The following is a 21262-nucleotide window of genomic DNA, read 5'->3' as shown; positions in this document are numbered from 1 at the left end:
AACAGTGTTTTACAAAATAACACTCTAAACTACTGTCTCTAGCTGCATCACCATAGGGCTCTATATCTTACAGTACACCATGTGATTGTGTGTGCGTGCACAGGGCATGCGTGTGTGTGTGTGTTTTTTTTCTCTGTGGTTAAGTTGGTTTATAGTTCTCAAACTTTCCACTGCTTCTGTTACATCTGTCGAATAAACAGGTATAATAATATTCGCCAATACCACAGACCCTAGGTGAAACCGAGGGACAGAGTCTGAAACTGAACACTTGTCCAAACTATGTTCAGGGCACAATGATACTCACATTTCTGACTTCCTCTTATCTTCTTTGAAACTGTTCTGCAACACAGGAAAAGGGAAGGTGTTTCAGATGAGGAGGAGAGGAAGTATCTCAGTTCTGCGGCTGACTCTAGAGCCAGGTTCCTTAGTCTGTAAGGTCACCAGCTTCATGGATCTTTGCAGTCTCTCTGATTTTTCTACCAGTGACTATTGTAAGACCAGAATACAGCCAACCAACAGCTGTGCAATGGTATCAAATGGCTGTTTTGAACTGTATTTTCCCCATCTTCAGAGGAATAAAGCATCTTTTTACATTGGCTGCCAACTTTGGTGTTGCAAATCCCTTCAGACAGCGTCCATTCTACTGAATCAATTGTCTTTCTCTTACAGATTTGTAGTTCTTTATAAGCAGATTGCTTTTATAACAATTAAACCTGATTTTTAAGTTCAGTTCTGATTTTTTTTTCTAAGTAGAAATGGAACTGCACCAAATACTAATTTATCAGTTGGGTGGACAATTAATAAACAAGATAATAGAAATGTTCAAAAGGACAAGGGTAAGGGTTGGGAGTTAGTTCAGTGGTAGGGTTTGTCTAGAATGCCTGAAGATGGAATTTGATTCCCAACATAGGGAGGGAGAAATGGAGCGGGGACAGGAAGGAAGGAAGGAAGGAAAGAAGCAAGGAAGGAAGGAAAGAAAGAGGGCAGGTCGGTCTACATGGGAGAGAAGCGTGGAATTTTGCATGTGAAGAGTGGAAGTTAATGTGAACGATGGTTAAAGAAAAAAGAAAGAAAGAAAGAAACAATGACTGTCAATATCATACTTTAGTGAGGACACATAAAATTAAAATGTAAAACTCATTTTTACATTGACATAAAATTAAAATGTAAAAGTTATTTTAAGTGAAAACAAAAAACGAAATTTGGAGCTTCGAGACGAGTACCATACCATGAGCGGGGATTCGAAAGAAGAGCTGGCCCAGTAGCTTTTTGATGCTGAGAAATCACTTTCAGGTGCTGATGGAGAAGCACTAGAAGAAAAGCAAAACTTTTATGAATTCAGTCTTGTTTATTGAAGGTTTACCTTTATTTATGTGTTTATGTGCATGTATGTTTGTGTGAGTGAATGTGTGTATGTGTCTGTGTGGCCCAGGAGGCCTGAAGAGGGTATTGGATCCCATGGAGCTGGAGTTACAGGCGGTTGTGACCCACTTGGTGAGAGTTCTGGAACCAAATTTGGGGGAAGGGAGGTGATGGGGATTGGGCCCACAGCCTCAAGCATGCCCCTCCCTCAGCCCATTCACCACACTGGCTATCCAGACTCACGAATTGCTTGACATAGATGAGTTGCTGGAGAGGCCACTGGATGAAGATGTGGTTGGTTCAGAGGATGTTCTGTCAGCACTCTGAAGAGAAGAGGCAGCCTTAGCAGGCTTTTAGGCAGCTAACTTTCTTCTCTACGGTGGCTCACCCCCGGACACATGTACTGCCCATATATTTACCATATATTACCCAGTCCACAATCACAAACAATGGCAAATCATAGAATGGAGGAATCATTTGTTATGCAGTTGGCAAATGCCTGCATTATGCAAACCATTTAATCTGAAATCATCTTTAGAGGGAATCGTAAGTGTACAAATTACAATAACTAACAGCACATACCATTGAGCTCTTCTCTGAAAGCTTCTGATATGCCTCTTTAGCTGCCAGCTGCTTTGCCTCCTGTTCGGTAGCTCCTAAACCAAATGTTGTCAACCCAACTTTACATTTACAAATAAATCTAGAAAAAAATGTGAGTATTCATTCTCATATCAAAAATATTGTCAATCAACGTACAATTTGAAAAAAATGATACAGACAAATAAAGGCCTTGAGATCAGACTGTATTTATGTTTCCTACAGACAAATAAAGGCCTTGAGATCAGACTGTATTTATGTTTCTTACCTCATATATTTTAAACTCCACAGAAACAGTCACCAATCTATCTGAATAACCAGAAACACTCGATATCCTGGCTTACAGTTCACAGGTAAAATATAACTCTTTCTGTTTCATTGAAAGACAGACAGCAAACGCCATGTGATGATTTTAAAAGCAAGCAAGCAAATAAAAACTTCTCAGTTCCAAGTGAAAAGATTTAAAGGGAATGAAAAAAGGCGGGCATCCAGCGAATTTTCTAGAGCTGTTCAAATAGGAGAGAAAACCAGCTGGCAGAGTGGGGCTAAAGAAGATAAGCCACGAGGACGCAGTACTAGGGGAAGACAGCCCACTGGGGTGTTCTCAGAGCCTCCCGACTCTGATGCTTGTTCATACATTATATATGAAGTTTAACTCACAGTAAAAGATTAGCAACCGCTCATAATAAACTAGAACAATCAGTGCGACCTACTCTACTCCCAGGTTGGCGAAAGTGGCCTTCCTGTCACTCAGGCGGCTTCCGGTATCACTCTCACTGTCTTGTGGACCAAAGGAAACAGATAAAAGCAAAGCCAAGGAAAGCAGAGGCTACTGAAAAACAAATCATCCAAACTTGATTCCAATGGACCCTCCTGCCTCAGGAATTGGGTATTTGATGTTTATAACTCATTAAAAACCTTTCGTAATAAATGTATATGCGGGGGGTGGGGGCAAAGACTTCTGGAAGCTACATATGAAAGCCTCTCAGTGTTATTGCTGGTACACAGTGACACAGTAGGAGAAGCCAAGCCACATCTCACCTTTGGGACGAATCAGTTTTGGAGATAAAATGTTTATAATTTACAGACAGGTTTTGCATCTGGGCAATACTATCGACAAGGCCTATGTAATCCCCAGCAGATGAAACTTCTGAAACATCCGCATGACCATCTGCCTACAAAGAAAAGTAAATGTGCTTAATACGAATCATGAGTTATCATATGAAATTACTAAATAAGTAATATAAGAGACAACATACATTATGGATTCCCCAAATATATTTCCTTGTTAAAATTGTAACTATATGCATATTAGGAAAAACATCTGCAAAAATAAATTATCCTTTTAATTTAAAAATACTAAATCGCACATTAAAATTACATATACCCATGTTACATAACATGAAGCATGAATTTATACACCACACAATGGCTGAATTCAGATAATTGCCACAGTTATCACTTTATATGCTTTTCTTCCTTTTTTGGTATGGAAAGGACACTTAAAATATATTTTCTTGGCAATTTATAAATAGACAATTTGTCACTTCTTTTCCTTTTATAATTTCACTAAGAAAAGCAAAGCTAGGTTTTGCTGGTGCACACCTGTTATTCCAGCCCTCGGGGAGTCAGGTGAAGAAGGACTCTTAAAAGAAATCCCCCACTAGCTCAGAATTGAGAAATATATGGTTATTTATTTAGGGGTAGACTCACAAATTAGACTCCTCTGCTTGAACGAAGATTAGAAACTGAAATCCGCAACCGACACAGAGAGGCAGGTAAAGAGGCCTTAAGTATGCTCTGTGTCTGCTTACATAGCATAAGAGGCCACGCCCCAGTGGGCGGGTAACCACTAGCTGTAAGATTTCCCACAGCAATATGGGAGCAGGGAAGTATATATCTTAATTAAGGGAGCCATCTTAGGGTTAGCATGAGACTTGAACCTAGAGGGGCTCCCAGGTGCCCAGGGCGATGTCCCCAGTTAGTTCCTTGGGCAGCTGAGGATAGGGAACCTGAAATGACCCTATCCTATAGCCATATTGATGAATATTGCATATCACCATAGAACCTTCATCTGGCGATGGATGGAGATAGAGACAGAGACCCACATTGGAGCACCGGACTGAGCTCCCAATGTCCCAATGAGGAACAGAAGGAGGGAGAACATAAAAAAAGAAGTCGGGACCACGAGGGGTGCACTCCCACCCACTGAGACAGTGGAGCTGATCTATTGGGAGCTCACCAAGGCCAGCTGAACTGGGACTGAAAAAGCATGGGATAAAACCGGACTCTCTGAATATGGTAGACAATGAGGGCTGATGAGAAGCCAAGGACAATGGCACTGGGTTTTGATCCTACTTCATGTTCTGGCTTTGTGGGAGCCTAGCCAGTTTGGATGTTCACCTTCCTAGACCTGGATGGCGGGGGGAGGACCTTGGACTTTCCACAGGGCAGGGAACCCTGACTGCTCTTCAGACTGGAGAGGGACGGGGAGAGGAGTAGGGGGAGGAGAACAGGAGTGGGAGGAGGGGGAGAGAAATGGGAGGCTGGGAGGAGGCGGAAATTTTTTCCAATTAAAAAAATAATAATAATAAAAAGAAAAAAAAGTATATATAAAAAAAGATTTCTCACAGCAGTCAGGGGCAAGAACACCAAGGCCTAACTAACATCTACCCCACCTAATTCCGGCTGGAGCTTGTGAGGTGACTGCACGTTCTCCGTGACTCTTGGTGGCCGCGGGATATCCAAGAGGAGTTCTGGTGAGGACCCAGTGAAGATGGTGTGCCCCAAACCACAGGCTTTGAACCAGACCAGTGACTCATTGCAATGAACATTTGCAGGTAAAGCTGATTAGATAAAAGGGTGTGCTGTGTGACGCACCATGGCTCCCTGCCACAGTCTGGCTCAGGGGAGCCACTCAGGCCGTGGGAGAAGCAGGATCTTGGTAATCAGGAAGGCATGAGGTCGGCGAATGACAGACAGACACAACACACAAGAGAGTGGTTGGAATCTGCTGCGATTTTACTGAATTTTTGTTTTCATTATATAGTATTTAAATAAAGAACAAATCAGAAGGTCATGTATCATGAGTTGGCACAGTATGAAAGCTTCTTTTAGTCACATCAGCAAATTTTTAAGGAAAGCATATTATCAGGAACAGGTGTTAGACATAAGACATCCTTAGAAGAGGAACTCTTGTCCTTGGGAACGTAAACCTCACACAAGTGGTTTCATCTTATCTAAGAATAGAAAGTTTCTGTCTCATTATCGCTATCATGGCCCTTCCTCTTTCTTTTTTTTTAAAAAATATTTATTCATTTGTTATGTATACAAAATTCTGTCTGTGTGTATGTCTGCAGGCCAGAAGTGGGCACCAGACCTCATTACAGGCGTTTGTGAGCCACCATATGGTTGCCGGGAACTGAACTCAGGACCTTTGGAAGAGCAGGCAATGCTCTTAACCACTGAGCCATCTCTCCAGCCCCCTGGTCCTTCCTCTTTCTAACCTTTTCTTTATCTCATCTAGTGACCAAATATGCCTAATCAGTTCTCTGCACCTGCTGAAATATACTTTTTTTGTACCTTCTTATGCAGCAGACACTATGGGGGTTGGGATCTAGCAAGCCTATCCATAAAGTTCAGAGTATAATCTAACAGTCTTTGTCCATCAACATTAATCCATCTATTTCCTTGCTCATCATACACCCTGTGTATGACAAAGGTTCTGCTGTAGTCTTTCTTTATTATTTATTTATTATGTATACAATATTCTGTGTGTATGCCTGAAGGCCAGAAGAGGGCACCAGACCTCCCTACAGATGGTTGTGAGCCCCCATGTGGTTGCTGGGAATTGAACTCAGGACCCTTGGAAGAGCAGGCAATGCTCTCAACCACTGAGCCATCTCTCCAGCCCTCTGCTGTAGTCTTATACATGCCCATACTGTGCTTCCCTATCCCAGAACTGTTCCTGAAGAGACAATCCTTGTCCTGTAGATATATAGAATATCATTATTAAAAGAGATTGTGTAAAGCCCACATCCTGCATAGCCAGCTAATCGAGAAACCCGTCTATGCCTCAACGGCGGCCAATACCAGGCCATCTGCCATTGACATGGCTCCTGTCCGGCATAATGACATATGTCATGTCACACAGATGACACTGGAGTTGGTTTGGCAGCTCCCAATGGCACTAAGACCAAGGAAGAAGTGTTGGAAAGATGGAAAAGATGGACAAGCAAAGAAGTTTTGTTCTGTTTTTGGTTTTGTTTTTGTTTCTTCGTTTTGATTTGGTTTGGTTTTAATTTTTTCAATTTTCTTTTGGGGTTGATGCTGCAAGGGTGAAGGACATATACGGGGGGACTGGAAAATGAACGGAATTGGGGAGTGTGATGTGAAATTCCCAAAGAATAAAGAAATTATACAAAAAAGAATATCAAGGCCCACCTGAGCCACACAGAGAACCCGAGGCCAGCCCAAGCTACAAAGAAAGCCTGGGGCTAACCTGAGCTACATAGAAAACCCGAGCTACACAAAGAATCTGAAGTCATCCTGAGCTAAAATAGAGTCTGAGGAAAGCCTGAGCTACATACACAGAGAGTCTGAGGCCAGTCTGAGGTACAATAGAGAGCCTGAGGCAAGCCTGGCCTACATAGAGAGTCTGAGGCAATCCTGAGTTACATAGAAAGGCTGAGGCCAACCTGAACTGCACATCATGTCTTACCAAAACCAAACAAACCAGACCTATTTTCTTGTCTTACATTCTAGGATTTATTTTATTACCTTTATTTTAAAATTTGTGTGTGTGTGTGTGTGTGTGTGTGTGTGTGTGTGTGTGTGCATGACGGTGCCTAAGGAGACCAGAAGATGCTTGTGATCCCTTGGAGCTTGAGTCACAGGTGGTCATGAGCCACGCACCATCTGGGAACCCAGTTTGTGTCCTCTGTAAGAGCAGTACACACTCTGGACATCTGAGTCCTCCCTACCCACACACCCCTTCTATTCCTGAAAATAGTATTGTCACACTTTCTAGGATGCTGCAGCCTTTCTAAAACTCAAAACAGAGAGTAAAGGATGGAAGGAAAGCTCTGCGCTGGCTCACAGCTTAGCAGAAAAGATGTACATAGAAGCAGCGTTCTTATGGCCTGAACCTTCGTTATTTCCTGCCAGATCAGGTTTGGTCCAAATTTTCTCCTCTATGAATCTTACCAAAGGACTAGTGTTGGGTTTCATTCATCCTTATTACTATTTGTCTTCTTCTATACAAATTTAAACCATTGATATTATTGTCTTTCTTCCACTTTGAGAGAAGGGGGTTACCCTATTTTTTTCTTTTTGACTCACTTTTAGCTTATTAATAAGAGAATTTGTGGTTTTTATTAGTTGCTTTTGACTTGGTTCTAAGGATGACATCTTCAGTAAGATTATCCAGGAGTCTGTTGGAAGGTAATACTTCTCAGTACTGAGCATGATATTCCCATCTCACACATCAATCCCTTCATGTCTCATTTGCAGCCACTGCTCCAGCTTCCTGGTTTTGCTATTGTAGCAGATAACATGAGCTTTTTACCATCTGCCTCAATGTTGGTAAAGTTCCTCCTCTTTCCCTCAGGTCAGTGCTTTCATGGTACTTCTGTATTTCTGCTACCTTTGGGGCTAATTTCATCTAATGCTGTGTCCTTATTTCATAAACATTTTCAGCTGAAAAATCTCCAGATAGCTTTGTATGTTTGATATTAGAGAATTGTATCCAGGACCTCTTGCACGCTAAACAAAAAACCATATACGTTCCCCACCTACCTAGGGACCAGATAGGCCAGCTTATTGCTTCTTTGTTTGTTTGTTTGTTTTATGTACTATTCACCCTGTTTGCATCTTCAGGGACACCAGTCTTGTGTGCGTGTTGGTCCTCTGTAATTTCCCTTCAGGTGCATAGCTCTCCCTACCAGGACTTGTATGTCTTTCCTCTGTTTTGTTTGTTTGCTGGGGTGAAAAGGACACCTCCTAGCCCTTATCAGCCCGTGTTCCACTGGACAGTCTCATCTTTCCACGTGTATTTAAGTTCAGAGCATGAAAATGTTTCTAGCACTCACTTAGAAGTGACAGCTTTGCCAACAATTTCCCTGGTGTATTTCTCACTCGGGAGAAATGGGGATAGGTGGAAAAAAGGAATAAAACTTTGAATGAGTGTTTTTACACTGACACATGAATGTTCTCACTGATAGAAATTATACACACATACATGAATCCATGCATGCATGCATACATACATACATACATACAACATATTTACAGCTTCCCTTTGACCAGATGAAAAGCCAATTACTCACCTGGTGTTCGTTGTTAAGTATGTCAACAGCAAGTTGGGCAGCAGCATTTTTTGCTTCCTGCTTTGATTTACCTTCAGCTTTTGGAAATTCTTTCTCGTCTATTATAACTTGAAATGTAAACCTGATTAAAAAGACAGCATTCACAATGTATTACACAGCTTGTCATTCTCCTAAGGACAAGCACTCTGGTCTCCACTGCCCCACGAGCACGCTTCAGGATTCCAACAACAATGTCTTCTTGAAGCAGGGAGAAGTCTGTAATCTTTTCCTCTTTTCTTTCTTTCTTCTTCTTGTCATTTCTTCACAGTGCCTCGCTGTATAACCCAGGCTGGCCTCAAGCTCACTACAATCCTCCTGCTTCAGCTACCCAGTGCTGGGATTATAAGGATGAGCTACCAAGCTTAATGTTTGTTTCCCTATTTATTTATCTAGCGTCGGGGTGAGGTGTGTGAGCGTATGTATTGTCTGTGTGCTCGAGACAGGACATGCTTGTTGGAAATCAGCGGACAGCTTTGGGGACTCCCTTCTCTCCTCCCACTATGTGGGTCCCAGAGAAAATCTCAGGTCGTCAGGCTTGGTGGCCAATGTCTTTACTCACTAAGTCATGGCTCCAGCCTCTATTTTTTTCTCGAGTCCTCTGAGGTTCCCAGGCTCTGCTGGACTATCACAGCACTCTGGCAGCTTCCCTGTGGAGCTGAAGTACCGACCAACGAATGGCACCACAGTTGTCCCCCTCTACTCCACGTTTATAGGGACAGACATTCTAGTGTTTGCTTGGTTTTTCAATTTTTTTCCCATTTAAATGCCTGGAATCGAACTCGGGCCTTACACCCTAGGCACATGCTCTAACAGTGAGCTACACCTCCGTCACCTGGGTCTCACTTTCCTTCATTCTACCATTTTACTTCCTGAGAGAGAGAGGGTATTGTGTGTGTGTGTGTGTGTGTGTGTGTGTGTGCGCGCGTGTGAGTGTGTGTGTGTGTGTGCGCGTGTGAGTGTGTGTGGAGTTGGGGGAGAGAATTATCTACGTGCACGCAGAGGTCAGAGAAGGACTCCAAGCATCCTGCTCTATCACTCTGCCTTACTCCCTTAAGACGGGATCTCTCATTGAACTTGGAGCTAGGCTAGTAGCCAGAGAACCCTGCAATGCTCCTGTCTTTGTTCTATGTTTATGCCAATTAGCTTTCAGAATACCGGCTTTAGGGCGTGGTCAGCCACACACAGTTTTTGATGTGGATGCTGGGGATTCGAACTCCAGTCTTCATACTTGCATAGCAAGACCTCTTATCCACTGAGTCACCTCCCTGGCCCTAGTCATACCTTTCCTGATGACAAATTACCTTCTGTCGTGTGCAGGTCCTGTAGTACAAACTTCTTTATACGTAATTGTTAATCTGTTCTCCTGGCAGTATTTATTAAGTTTGTCCATGTAGAAACCCGGTGTATCACTGGCCATGTTTCCTCCCAGTAACCTGCAACGGAAGAGGTGTTTGCATGCACGGTATTAACAGATTACAGATAATCTGAATTCCCAGCCCCTCATAGGAAACCACAGGAGACAGTGGATCTTCTCTACGGGACTCATCGTAGCCCTACATAAATTCAGAGAACGCTTCGTGTCAGAATCTTTCTTTCTCTCCTCCTAAAACACCTACTTTCACAACTACTGGCCAAGGAAAGAGGGTCCCGCCCTTTGTTCTACTCCTGGCTTTCAAGGAGTGAGATGTTTCAGTCTGTTTACCCGCCTGAGAAGGCGTAATGAATGTAGAAGTGGAATTACAGCTCTTATGGTAAAAACAAGGCTATGTATACACATATTGAATATAATATATATTGATATGGATTATACATACACACATGTGTACATACAAAACTGTGTACACACAATACAGCAACACACATATACATGTACACACACAGCTTTGTACACAAATATGACTAGGTTCACACACATACAACACACACATAAACACATGATTAATTATGTTACATACGTTCATTTGCACACACACAAAATTGGAAAAAAGGCAAAGGACTTGAGTGCTAAGGAGACACAGCAATGGCCAACAAAACAGCAAAATGATACTCAGTGCCATTACCCAGAAGAAAGAAAGGAAAAACTATATCTTGGTATAGATACATTTAACCTGATTTAGACATTATACACTGTACACATGTTATCAAAATATCACTTAATGCCCAGTAAATCTGGAAATTTTTATGTTTCTATTATCTATTTAAAAGCGGGCTCAAAATTTTAAGGTTTCGTCGGCTGGAGACACTGCTCATTTGGGAGAGGGCTTGTCTAGCATGCACAAAGCCTCAAGTTTGATCCCTAACTCCACATAAAGTTTTAAATCTTCAACGAGAATCTTCACACTGTGAACAACAGTTCTCAACCTGTGGGTTGGGACTCTTTTGGGGGTTGAACGACCCTTTCACAGGGGGCTGCATATCAGATATCCTGCATATCAGATATTTACATTGTGATTTATAACAGCAGCAAAATTACAGTTACGAAGTAAGTATGAAATAATTTTGTGGTTGGGGTCTACACAACACAAGGAACTGTACTAAAGGGTTGCAGCATTAGGAAGGTTGAGAAACACTGGCTTAAAGCATCTTTCAGATCCTGGAGCCCCTACCAGCCACCAAGACTGCTCTTGTGACGTTCCCAGTGGCTCACTCTTTGCCAAATTCAATAATCAATGTCAGTTATTCATTCGTCTCCATCTCCCTCCTTCCCCCTTCTTAGCTTAGGTTGTGAGACACCTGATCTCTGGGGTTTCACCCTCTCTCAGAAGCCGTACTTTCTCTGCCTTCTTTCTCGGCCCTTCTCATCTTCCCTTTCATCTAAATACTGTCCAGGGGCCTCGTCCTCAAGTATCCTATTTCCTACTTAACGCCTTCTGTGATCACCTCCAGGATGTGGCTTTACATTCTACATACACAGTTATGGTTCTCACCGGGGTGGGCAAGATGGCTCAGCAGGTAAAGGCGTTTGCTGCCAAGACTGACCATCTGAGTTCAATCCCTGGGACCTACATGGTGGAAGGAGTCCCGACTTCTACAAGTTATTCTCTGACTAGACAGGCTCACTGAAGCACATGTACAAACACACACACGTACACAAAATAAAATAAAATAAATGTACAGTTAGATATATGACCTGGCACTTAAGAGCACTGCTGCTCTCCCGGAGAATCCAAATTTGGTTCTCAGCACCTGTGGCAGCCAGCTTACAACTTCCTTGCAATTGTGGCTTCAGGGGATCTGATACTTTCTGGACTCCAAGAAAAACTGCCTTCCCATGTCCATACCCATACTCAGATACACGGATAATTACAAAATAAAAAGTAAATAAATTCTTTTTAAACATAAATGTAACAGTTTTAACGGAAAAGAGAAAGGAGGCACCGGATTTATAATAAAGGCTTGATACAAATGAATGAATGAGTCCGTCCACGAAAGAGCACGGAGGTACCTCCCATTCCATGCTCCCATGAATTGGAGCCTGCTGTCTATTGGACAATTTTTATTCACCTATCAGGATGGGCCTGGTCTTCTCTGATGCTGCAGGGGCAGCTAGAATCCTTCCCCATCACAACCCTCATCACAGCCGGCTGCTCTATAATCTAATCCGTGAGCTCGCCAGGAAGCAGTTACAGCTCTTATTCACTTACCCAAAGAGCTGTCCATCACATGCACCAACAAACGCCACCTGCCTGTCTCACCTATGTGGCAAAGACACTTGTCTTATTTCCCTCAACTCACAAAAAGCCTGATGTGCTTCCAGGAGCTACTTCCCATACAGCATACATTCATCTCATATCTGATATAGAAACGAGGAAACTGCAAACAGTGTTCCGGCCCTGTCAGGTTCAAAGGGCAAGCTGAAGAAAGAGCGCCATCTGCACAAGATTCCAAGGTCCTGGGCAATAGCCTAGGGAGGCTTTAGTTTCTGGGAGGCAAGGCACTTCTAGTACTAAACATGCAACAGGAAATCTCATTTGTCTAGAAGACAAGGGTATCTGTGAATCAACATCCATTTAACATACATGTAGTGAGTACTTGTCAGGTAGTAGATGCTAGGATTATACAAGCGAATAAAAACTGCTCTTGGGACCTTACTGGTATACAGACAAATTGCGGTACTAAGTATTAATTGGAAAATGGAGAAAAATACGGGAATTGGGGGACAGGGAGGGCAGGGTAGAAGTTCTTGTTCAGGGACGGCTGCTCATACAGTTGGTTCTGTGAGAAGGACTGGATACTGAGAGGGATCTCCCCATTCTATTCCTTGGGGGTGGGGTGGGGGAAGGGCTTTCCAGGAAGTAGGAAGAGGCACCACAAAGACCAGGAGCTGAAAGGTACTTGGCCACGGCCCAGGAGCACCAAGGACGTTTGAAAGTGGTGGGCAATGGGGGGCTTTGCCTGACTGTAGGGGTTGATGTAGCGGAGGTCGGAGCAGGAGAGCAAGCATCCGGTTCAGAGTTGAAGAAAACTCAGCTACATGGAGAAGAACAAGGTGGAGGATGGAGCGAGACCCGGCTGACACAGAGGCCTGCCAACTGGAATACCATCACAGCTGTGCAGCCAAAGTCTTTCCCTGAGTCATTCGGGCGGGCTTCTAGATTTCCCTCCAGAGTTTCAGGTCATCGGGTCTGTCACTTTCCTTATAGGTCCCAGCCCCACTACTGCCGTCCAGGAAAAGTGAGAAAATAAGCCCTCAGGTCCTACCGCGTTCCTGGATCTGGACGGTGGCCGGCGCCCTGGCTTAGAATTCGAATGGCAATATGGGGGCTATGAGGTCGCGACCAAGCTGCTGCTCACTGTCGCTGCTGGGGTAAGAGGAAGACCAGGCCAGGCCCATTCAGTTTCATTTCCAGGCGGACTCCGCCTTCCCGCATACAGCCCCTCCCGCACCGGGTTGCACCCGCGAGAGGACAGGTAGGCGTGGATCCTCTGGAGGTCCCCGCGAGCGGGAGCTGAAGTCTGGATAGTCTGCTGTCCAGCTCAGCCATGGTGGCGGCTCGCCATAGGCGCTGTCCCAGGTTTCTGAACGTTTCCTGACTCCTACGTTGGTAAAGTTATGCTGGAAGAGGAAGGAGAAACTCAAGTCTCCGGCTTGCGGTGTTTTAATTGGTTCCGGGATCATTGATCACATCTCATTTTCAAAATAAACAGAGTGGATGCAGCTGGGTACATGGATGCTTCTGAATTCCAAGACCCAGTGGGAGATACTGAGTAGCTCACACTGCCAGGCTGTGTGGGTGACCGAGTAGAGACAGTTCAAGTCTTAGGTTTGTAAATATTAGTCTCCCGCTTCCCTTTTCATACTGCAGCCAAGTCAAGGAGGACATGGCCATCGACCAAACTGGCCAGGGGGGTTGAAGGATTGTTTCTTCAGCCTTTTCTCATCTGTCCATTCCTTGCCTGCCAGTCCCGGGTGCATGGCATCATCCACCCGGCCAGCAGTTTAGAACCACCTGCTCCCAGAAGGGCCTCGAGGAATATTTTATCACAAGGCAACATCAGAAATCCAGGGTTGATTAGAAATTCTACCCTCCTGTGAGACTGTGACACATTCCCAGAGTCCTGATGGCTGCACAGAACTTGGATTCTTCATCAATTACTTTGTGACACTGCCCAGTGGTAGGCACGTCCTCAGGCCAGGATATTGAGCTAAACACAGACCCCTTCCCGTTGGACAGATGAAGGGAACTCAGGAGCTAGAATTAGAGTCCCAAGACAGACCCCAAATACACAACAAGCATTGCACCCTGTCCATACCTTTCTTTATAAGGTAGGAAGACAATGGCCTGAGTCTACAGTTTTCTTGTACTGTGGTTTGTGATATGAGTACTCTAATATGAAACTCTGCTGGGACATTTTGTCAGACCCAAGGCATAGCCATCTAACTTCTAATCACATTTCCAAGTGATTAAAAAGACTGTCATGGGTCTGGAGAGATGGCTCAGAGGTAAAGATCACTGGCTGATCTTCCTGCACTCCTGAGTACAATTCCCAGCAACCACATGGTGGCTCACAACTGTCTGTAATGAGATCTGGTGCCAGTATCCAGTCCTTCTCACAGAACCAACTGTATGAGCAGCTTTCCCTGAACAAGAACTTCTACTCTGCCCTCCCTGTCCCCCAATTCCCGTATTTTTCTCCATTTTCCAATTAATACTTAGTACCGCAATTTGTCTGTATCCTTCTATACCAGTAAGGTCCCAAGAGCAGTTTTCATTCGCTTGCATGATCCTAGCCCCTACTACCTGACACATGTGCACTACATGTATGTTAAATGGATGTTGATTCACAGATACCCTTGTCTTCTAGACAAATGAGATTTCCTGTTGCATGTTTAGTACTAGAAGTGCCTTGCCTCCCAGAAACTAAAGCCTCCCTAGGCTATTGCCCAGGACCTTGGAATCTTGTGCAGATGGCGCTCTTTCTTCAGCTTGCCCTGTGAACCTGACAGGGCTGGACCAGTGTTTGCAGTTTCCTCGTTTCTATATCAGATATGAGATGAATGTATGCTGTATGGGAAGTAGCTCCTGGAAGCACATCAGGCTTTTTGGGAGTTTGAGGGGAGTAAGACAAGTGTCTTTGCGACTTAGGTGAGACAGGCAGGTGACATTTGTTGGTTCATGTGATGGACAGCTCTTTGGGTGAGTGAATAAGAGCTGTAACTGCTTCCTGGGGAGCTCACGGACTAGGTTATAGAGCAGCCGGCTGTGATGAGGGTTGTGATGGGGAAGGATTCTAGCTGCCCCTGAAGCATCAGAGAAGACCAGGCCCATCCTGATAGGTGAATAAAAATTGTCCAATAGACAGAGGGCTCCAGTTCACCTTCTACGAGCAATAACAAGTAAGAGGCTCTTCTCTGAAAGCTTCTGATATGCCTCTTTAGCTGCCAGATGCTTTGCCTCCTGTTCGGTAGCTCCTAAACCAAATGTTGTCAACCCAACTTTACATTTACAAATAAATCTAGAAAAAAAAATGTGAGTATTCATTCACATATCATAAATATTGTCAATCAACGTACAATTTGAAAAAATGCTACAGACAAATAAAGGCCTTGAGATCAGACTGTATTTATGTTTTCTACAGACAAATAAAGGCCTTGAGATCAGACTGTATTTATGTTTCTTACCTCATATATTTTAAACTCCACAGAAACAGTCACCAATCTATCTGAATAACCAGAAACACTCGATATCCTGGCTTACAGTTCACAGGTAAAATATAACTCTTTCTTGTTTCATTGAAAGACCGACAGCAAACGCCATGTGATGATTTTAAAAGCAAGCAAGCAAATAAAAACTTCTCAGTTCCAAGTGAAAAGATTTAAAAGGAATGAAAAAAGGTGGGGATTCAGCGAATTTTCTAGAGCTGTTCAAATAGGAGAGAAAACCAGCTGGCAGAGTGGGGCTAAATAAGATAAGCCACGAGGACGCAGTACTAAGGGAAGACAGCCCACTGGGGTGTTCTCAGAGCCTCCCGACTCTGATGCTTGTTCATACATTATATATGAAGTTTAACTCACAGTAAAAGATTAACAACCGCTCATAATAAACTAGAACAATCAGTGCGACCTACTCTACTCCCAGGTTGGCGAAAGTGGCCTTCCTGTCACTCAGGCGGCTTCCGGTACCACTCTCACTGTCTTGTGGACCAAAGGAAACAGATAAAAGCAAAGCCAAGGAAAGCAGAGGCTACTGAAAAACAAATCATCCAAACTTGATTCCAATGGACCCTCCTGCCTCAGGAATTGGGTATTTGATGTTTATAACTCATTAAAAACCTTTCGTAATAAATGTATATGCGGGGGGTGGGGGCAAAGACTTCTGGAAGCTACATATGAAAGCCTCTCAGTGTTATTGCTGGTACACAGTGACACAGTAGGAGAAGCCAAGCCACATCTCACCTTTGGGACGAATCAGTATTGGAGATAAAATGTTTATAATTTACAGACAGGTTTTGCATCTGGGCAATACTATCGACAAGGCCTATGTAATCCCCAGCAGATGAAACTTCTGAAACATCCACATGGCCATCTGCCTACAAAGAAAAGTAAATGTGCTTAATACGAATCATGAGTTATCATATGAAATTACTAAATAAGTAATATAAGAGACAACATACATTATGGATTCCCCAAATATATTTCCTTGTTAAAATTGTAACTATATGCATATTAGGAAAAACATCTGCAAAAATAAATTATCCTTTTAATTTAAAAATACTAAATGGCACATTGAAATTACATATATCCATGTTATATAACATGAAGCGTGAATTTATACACCACACAATGGCTGAATTCAGATAATTGCCACAATTATCACTTTATATGCTTTTCTTCCTTTTTTTTGGTATGGAAAGGACACTTAAAATATATTTTCTTGGCAATTTATAAATAGACAATTTGTCACTTCTTTTCCTTTTAAAATTTCACTAAGAAAAGCAAAGCTAGGTTTTGCTGGTGCACATCTGTTATTCCAGCCCTCGGGGAGTCAGGTGAAGAAGGACTCTTAAAAGAAATCCCCCACTAGCTCAGAATTGAGAAATATATGGTTATTTATTTAGGGGTAGACTCACAAATTAGACTCCTCTGCTTGAACGAAGATTAGAAACTGAAATCCGCAACCGACACAGAGAGGCAGGTAAAGAGGCCTTAAGTATGCTCTGTGTCTGCTTACATAGCATAAGAGGCCACGCCCCAGTGGGCGGGTAACCACTAGCTGTAAGATTTCCCACAGCAATATGGGAGCAGGGAAGTATATATCTTAATTAAGGGAGCCATCTTAGGGTTAGCATGAGACTTGAACCTAGAGGGGCTCCCAGGTGCCCAGGGCGATGTCCCCAGTTAGTTCCTTGGGCAGCTGAGGATAGGGAACCTGAAATGACCCTATCCATAGCCATATTGATGAATATTGCATATCACCATAGAACCTTCATCTGGCGATGGATGGAGATAGAGACAGAGACCCACATTGGAGCACTGGACTGAGCTCCCAAGGTCCCAATGAGGAGCGGAAGGAGGGAGAAGATGAGCAAGGAAGTCAGGACCACAAGGGGTGCACCCACCCACTGAGACAGTGGGGCTGATCTAATGGGAGCTCACCAAGGCCAGCTGGACTGGGACTGAAAAAGCATGGGATAAAACCGGACTCTCTGAACATGGCGAACAATGAGGGATGATGAGAAGCCAAGGACAATGGCACTGGGTTTTGATCCTACTTCATGTTCTGGCTTTGTGGGAGCCTAGCCAGTTTGGTGTTCATAGGTTTGTGGGTTAAAATTCGGATCTTCTATGCGATTCCATTGGTCGACTTCTCTATTTTTATACCAGTACCACACTGTTTTCATCACTGTAGCTCTGTAATAGTGTTTGAAGTCAGGGATGGTAATGCCTCCAGAAGATCCTTTATTGTATAGGATTGTTTTGGCTACCATCACAGCTGTGCAGCTAAAGTCTCCGAGTCATTCGGGCTTCTAGATTTCTCTCTAGAGTTTCAGGTCATCGGGTTTGTCACTTTCCTTATAGGTCCCTGCCCCACTACTGCTGTCCAGGAAAAGTGAGAACATAAGCCCTCAGTTCCTACCACGTTCCTGGGTGGCCAGCGCCCTGGCTTAGAATTCAAATTGCAATATGGGGGCTCTGAGGTCGCGTCCAGGCTGCTGCTCACAGTTGCTGCTGGGGTCTGTGGAAGCCTAGACCGGACCCATTGACTCTCCTTCCCTTTTCCTGGAGGACTCAGCCCCTCCTGTACTGGGTGGCACCCGCGAGAGGACAAGTAGGCGTGGCGACATGTAGGAGTCCCAGGGCAGGAGCCAAAGTCTGGATAGCCTCTGCTCTCCAGCTCAGCCACAGTGGCGGCTCGCCATAGGCGCTTTCCCACGTTTCTGAACATTTCCTGACTCCTATGTTGGTAAAGCTCTCCTGGAAGAGGAAGGAGAAACTCAGGTCTCCTGCTTGCGGTGTTTAATCGGTTCTGGGATACCTAATTTAGGTATCATACCTCAAAAGGATATGGACAAAATATGATGGAAAGAAAATAGTTTACTTGACAAACGAATGCCACTCATTTGTAAAAAAGAAGCCCAAGAAATATGAACGGAGGTGATTCTGACTTTGGCCTGAAGGAGTTTGGTATGTTCTCTAGCATCTGAGCATGACTGCCGTGATTTGCTCAGATGGTGTCCTGCAGACTGAGCACAGTAGTGGTCCTCATGAAATGAGATCGTAGTGTCAACCATTGCTGGTGGAGAGCTGGGTATGGAGGTGCACGGCTGCAGTCCTAGCCCTTGGGAGGTGCCAGAAGGAGGATCAAGGTCATCCACAGCTACAGAATAAATTTGGGGTCGGCCTGGGGTACATGAGATCCAGTCTCAAGAACGGAGCATAGGTCGGGGATGTGCCACCCATAGTTCTATCCCCACACCGCAGTGACCAGACATGGTGGTGCAGATCTGTAATCTCAACACTGGGGAGGCGAAGACAGGAAAAGCAAGCTCAAGGTCTTCTTGAGCTACAGAGCAAGTCTGAGGCCAGCCTATACTACGGGCAATCTCAGAACCAAACACCCAACGATTTAGGGAGCAGAGACTATCGGGAGAAATCAGGAGAGGAAGAAAACATAACTTGTTCACTTACTCTCTAACCTTAGCCTCCAGGAAAACCCAAGGGCACCTCCTTCAGTGGCTAACACTTCAGCCAGATGTTCTGACATTATGAGGGAATGATGGTGATAAGGAGACCTTTGGCAATGCTAGAGAAAGCCACCTAGACCGGAATGGGCAGAGTAGTCGGCCATTTCCCTGAGGGTGTTCACTAAAGGCATTACTTTCTGCAGAATCTTTTGTGAGCAGGTGGCATGGAGACCTCGCTGTCAGCTTCTCACCGGGTTGTCCAGTGCTCATTTCAGAAGCTGTGGCAGCTAGTGAGAGTTTATCAGGATGGAGTTATCAAGGCTGATCTGATCACTGGGCAGGTGATGTGCCCATTGACTGCAGAGCCTCAGTGAGCCCCAAATGAATTTCTCATGGAGGACGTGCTTTTTGTCCCTATGGGACAAACTTGTCTCTCTTCTTAGTTTTGGAGTAAACAATTTGCATTTCTCTCCTGTCCTTTTGTGTTTTGGCACCATCTTTTTATTTATGTTGAGTTGGTTAAACCTTTTGGGTTTGTAAATTTCTAATAATTTGAATTGAAAAAGTTCAGTCATAATGTTCTTTTTTAAATATTTATTTATTTATTATGTATACAATATTCTGTCTGTGTGTATGCCTGCAGGCCAGAAGAGGACACTAGATCTCATTACAGATGGTTGTGAGCCACCATGTGGTTGCTAGGAATTGAACTCAGGACCTTTGGAAGAGCCTGAGCCATCTCTCCAGTCCAGCCATAATGTTCTTTATCTATTTAACATAGCCCTTTCCTGCCTCCCTTCCTTTCCCTTTCCTTTCCTCTCTCCTTCCATCCCTCCCTCTCTTTCATTTTTCTTTCTTTCTTTCTTTCCTCTTGAATTCCAATTCCATTTGAATTTTCTTTATTGTCCCACAAGTCACTAAGTCTCTGCTCATGCTGTCTGTGGATTTTCCCCACTCTCTCCTTCATAGAGGGTAGCCTCTAGTGCTGTGAATTCAGTTCCCATGGTTTTTCTTCTTCACAATCAAATGTACTTTTTATTCACACAGTATATTGTTCATTTTTACATGATGTTGTTTGCGCCTCTAAAATTTCCATTTGGGTCCTCTTTAATCATCCTTTTCCCTCTCATCATGTTTATTTTACTCTATATCTTTGAGCATATATGCCCTCACTATATAAAGCACATACATTAAGTTGTTGAATTACTATTTGGAGACAGTTGAAACCCTCGGTGTATAAGTTAGCTTTTTGAGGCAGGATCTTGTTATGTAGTCTAGATTGGCCTTTAATTCACAATTCTCCTGCCTCAGCTTCCCAAGTGCTTCATTATAGGTATGTGCCACCATCCCCAGCTTTTTGAGCACAGCTATAGGATGAACACTATCTCTTTAAAGGTTTTTACCTGCTGATTTTCTCATTACATTTATTTATTTATTTATTTATTTATTTATGTGTCTGTTTCTATTAATTGCTCTCGTTCTTGGTTGTACATTACATTTTCTTCGCATACTTGGAAAATCCCAATTGGATGGCAGACATAGTGCGGGGGGGGGGCTTTATTTTCATCATTTAATTTTGGAAACATTGAGGTTTTTGTTTTTGTCTGACTTTGTCTGTTCTTTCTGGGATTATAGAGGAGCAGCATCATGCCTGACTGGTAATTTTGCTTTGTTTCTGTTTTATTCAACTGGCAAAGAGTACATTATTTTCCTTCATTTTGATCCTTAAGGCTTGCTTTGGCTCTTTGTTATGGCAGACTTGGGCTAGTTCATTAGGGCTAGGTGAGCTCCACCACTGAGGTCTGACCATTCTGCGGGATCTAGCCCACGTCTTACTCTGGCAAACTCTTCCTATCCCCGTGTGAAGCCCAGGAAGAGTCTCTGCCTCACTGTTTCCCAGCAGTCTTTTCCCGTTTCTCTGTTTGCTGCTTTGAGTCTGCCTGGAGCCCTAACTCACCTAGAACTTGTTTAGACTACACACTTGTAGTGAGCCTCCTGCCTCTGCCTCCTGTGTGGCAGGATGCTTGAGAAGTGCCAGAGAGGATAATCTTTCTAGAACATTCTCTATATTCTTTTATTAGTTCCACATGACTATTTATTGCCCTGCAGGAGAAAAAAAAAATCTGTATGGTACAAAAACTTAAGTTTTAGCTTTGACTTAAAGAATGTAGTTAGAAGAACTACATGGACTCCTGAGGGAAGCTCATCCAGGGACCTGCGGGCATGGCGTGCCAGGGTAGATGAAGATGCATTTATCTCGAATCAAATTGGAGCTGCTAATCTTGCGTCATGTTAACCTGATGCCAATGCAG

The 21262-nt window shown here is 43.7% G+C and overlaps 1 protein-coding gene across 4 annotated transcripts in view; it reads right to left on the bottom strand.

The window, feature by feature from the left end:
* The window catches only part of LOC121433086 (interferon-induced, double-stranded RNA-activated protein kinase-like), an 80932-nt gene that overhangs the window by 33309 nt on the left and 26361 nt on the right, over nt 1–21262 (bottom strand). Inside the window, exons 1-8 of one of the 4 annotated variants that reach the window (XM_041631339.1) lie at nt 13026–13161; nt 9626–9757; nt 8286–8406; nt 3001–3134; nt 1945–2062; nt 1606–1685; nt 1229–1310; nt 305–339 (exon numbers count right to left, since the gene is read on the bottom strand). In XM_041631339.1, coding sequence (XP_041487273.1) covers nt 305–339; nt 1229–1310; nt 1606–1685; nt 1945–2062; nt 3001–3134; nt 8286–8406; nt 9626–9741 — 686 coding nt within the window. In that variant the 5' untranslated portion in view covers nt 9742–9757; nt 13026–13161. Of the gene's footprint in view, nt 1–304; nt 340–1228; nt 1311–1605; nt 1686–1944; nt 2063–3000; nt 3135–8285; nt 8407–9625; nt 9758–11968; nt 11985–13025; nt 13162–21262 lie in introns of those variants that run through there. The other 3 variants (XM_041631336.1, XM_041631338.1, XM_041631337.1) reach the window with 3 other exon arrangements.

Source organism: Microtus oregoni, unplaced genomic scaffold, assembly GCF_018167655.1.
Source record: "Microtus oregoni isolate MIOR12 unplaced genomic scaffold, Mior012 000036F_ref0000092, whole genome shotgun sequence".
Lineage (NCBI taxonomy): Eukaryota > Metazoa > Chordata > Mammalia > Rodentia > Cricetidae > Microtus > Microtus oregoni.
Note: the sequence above shows the minus strand (reverse complement) of the source record. Positions and strands in the feature narration are given on the sequence as shown.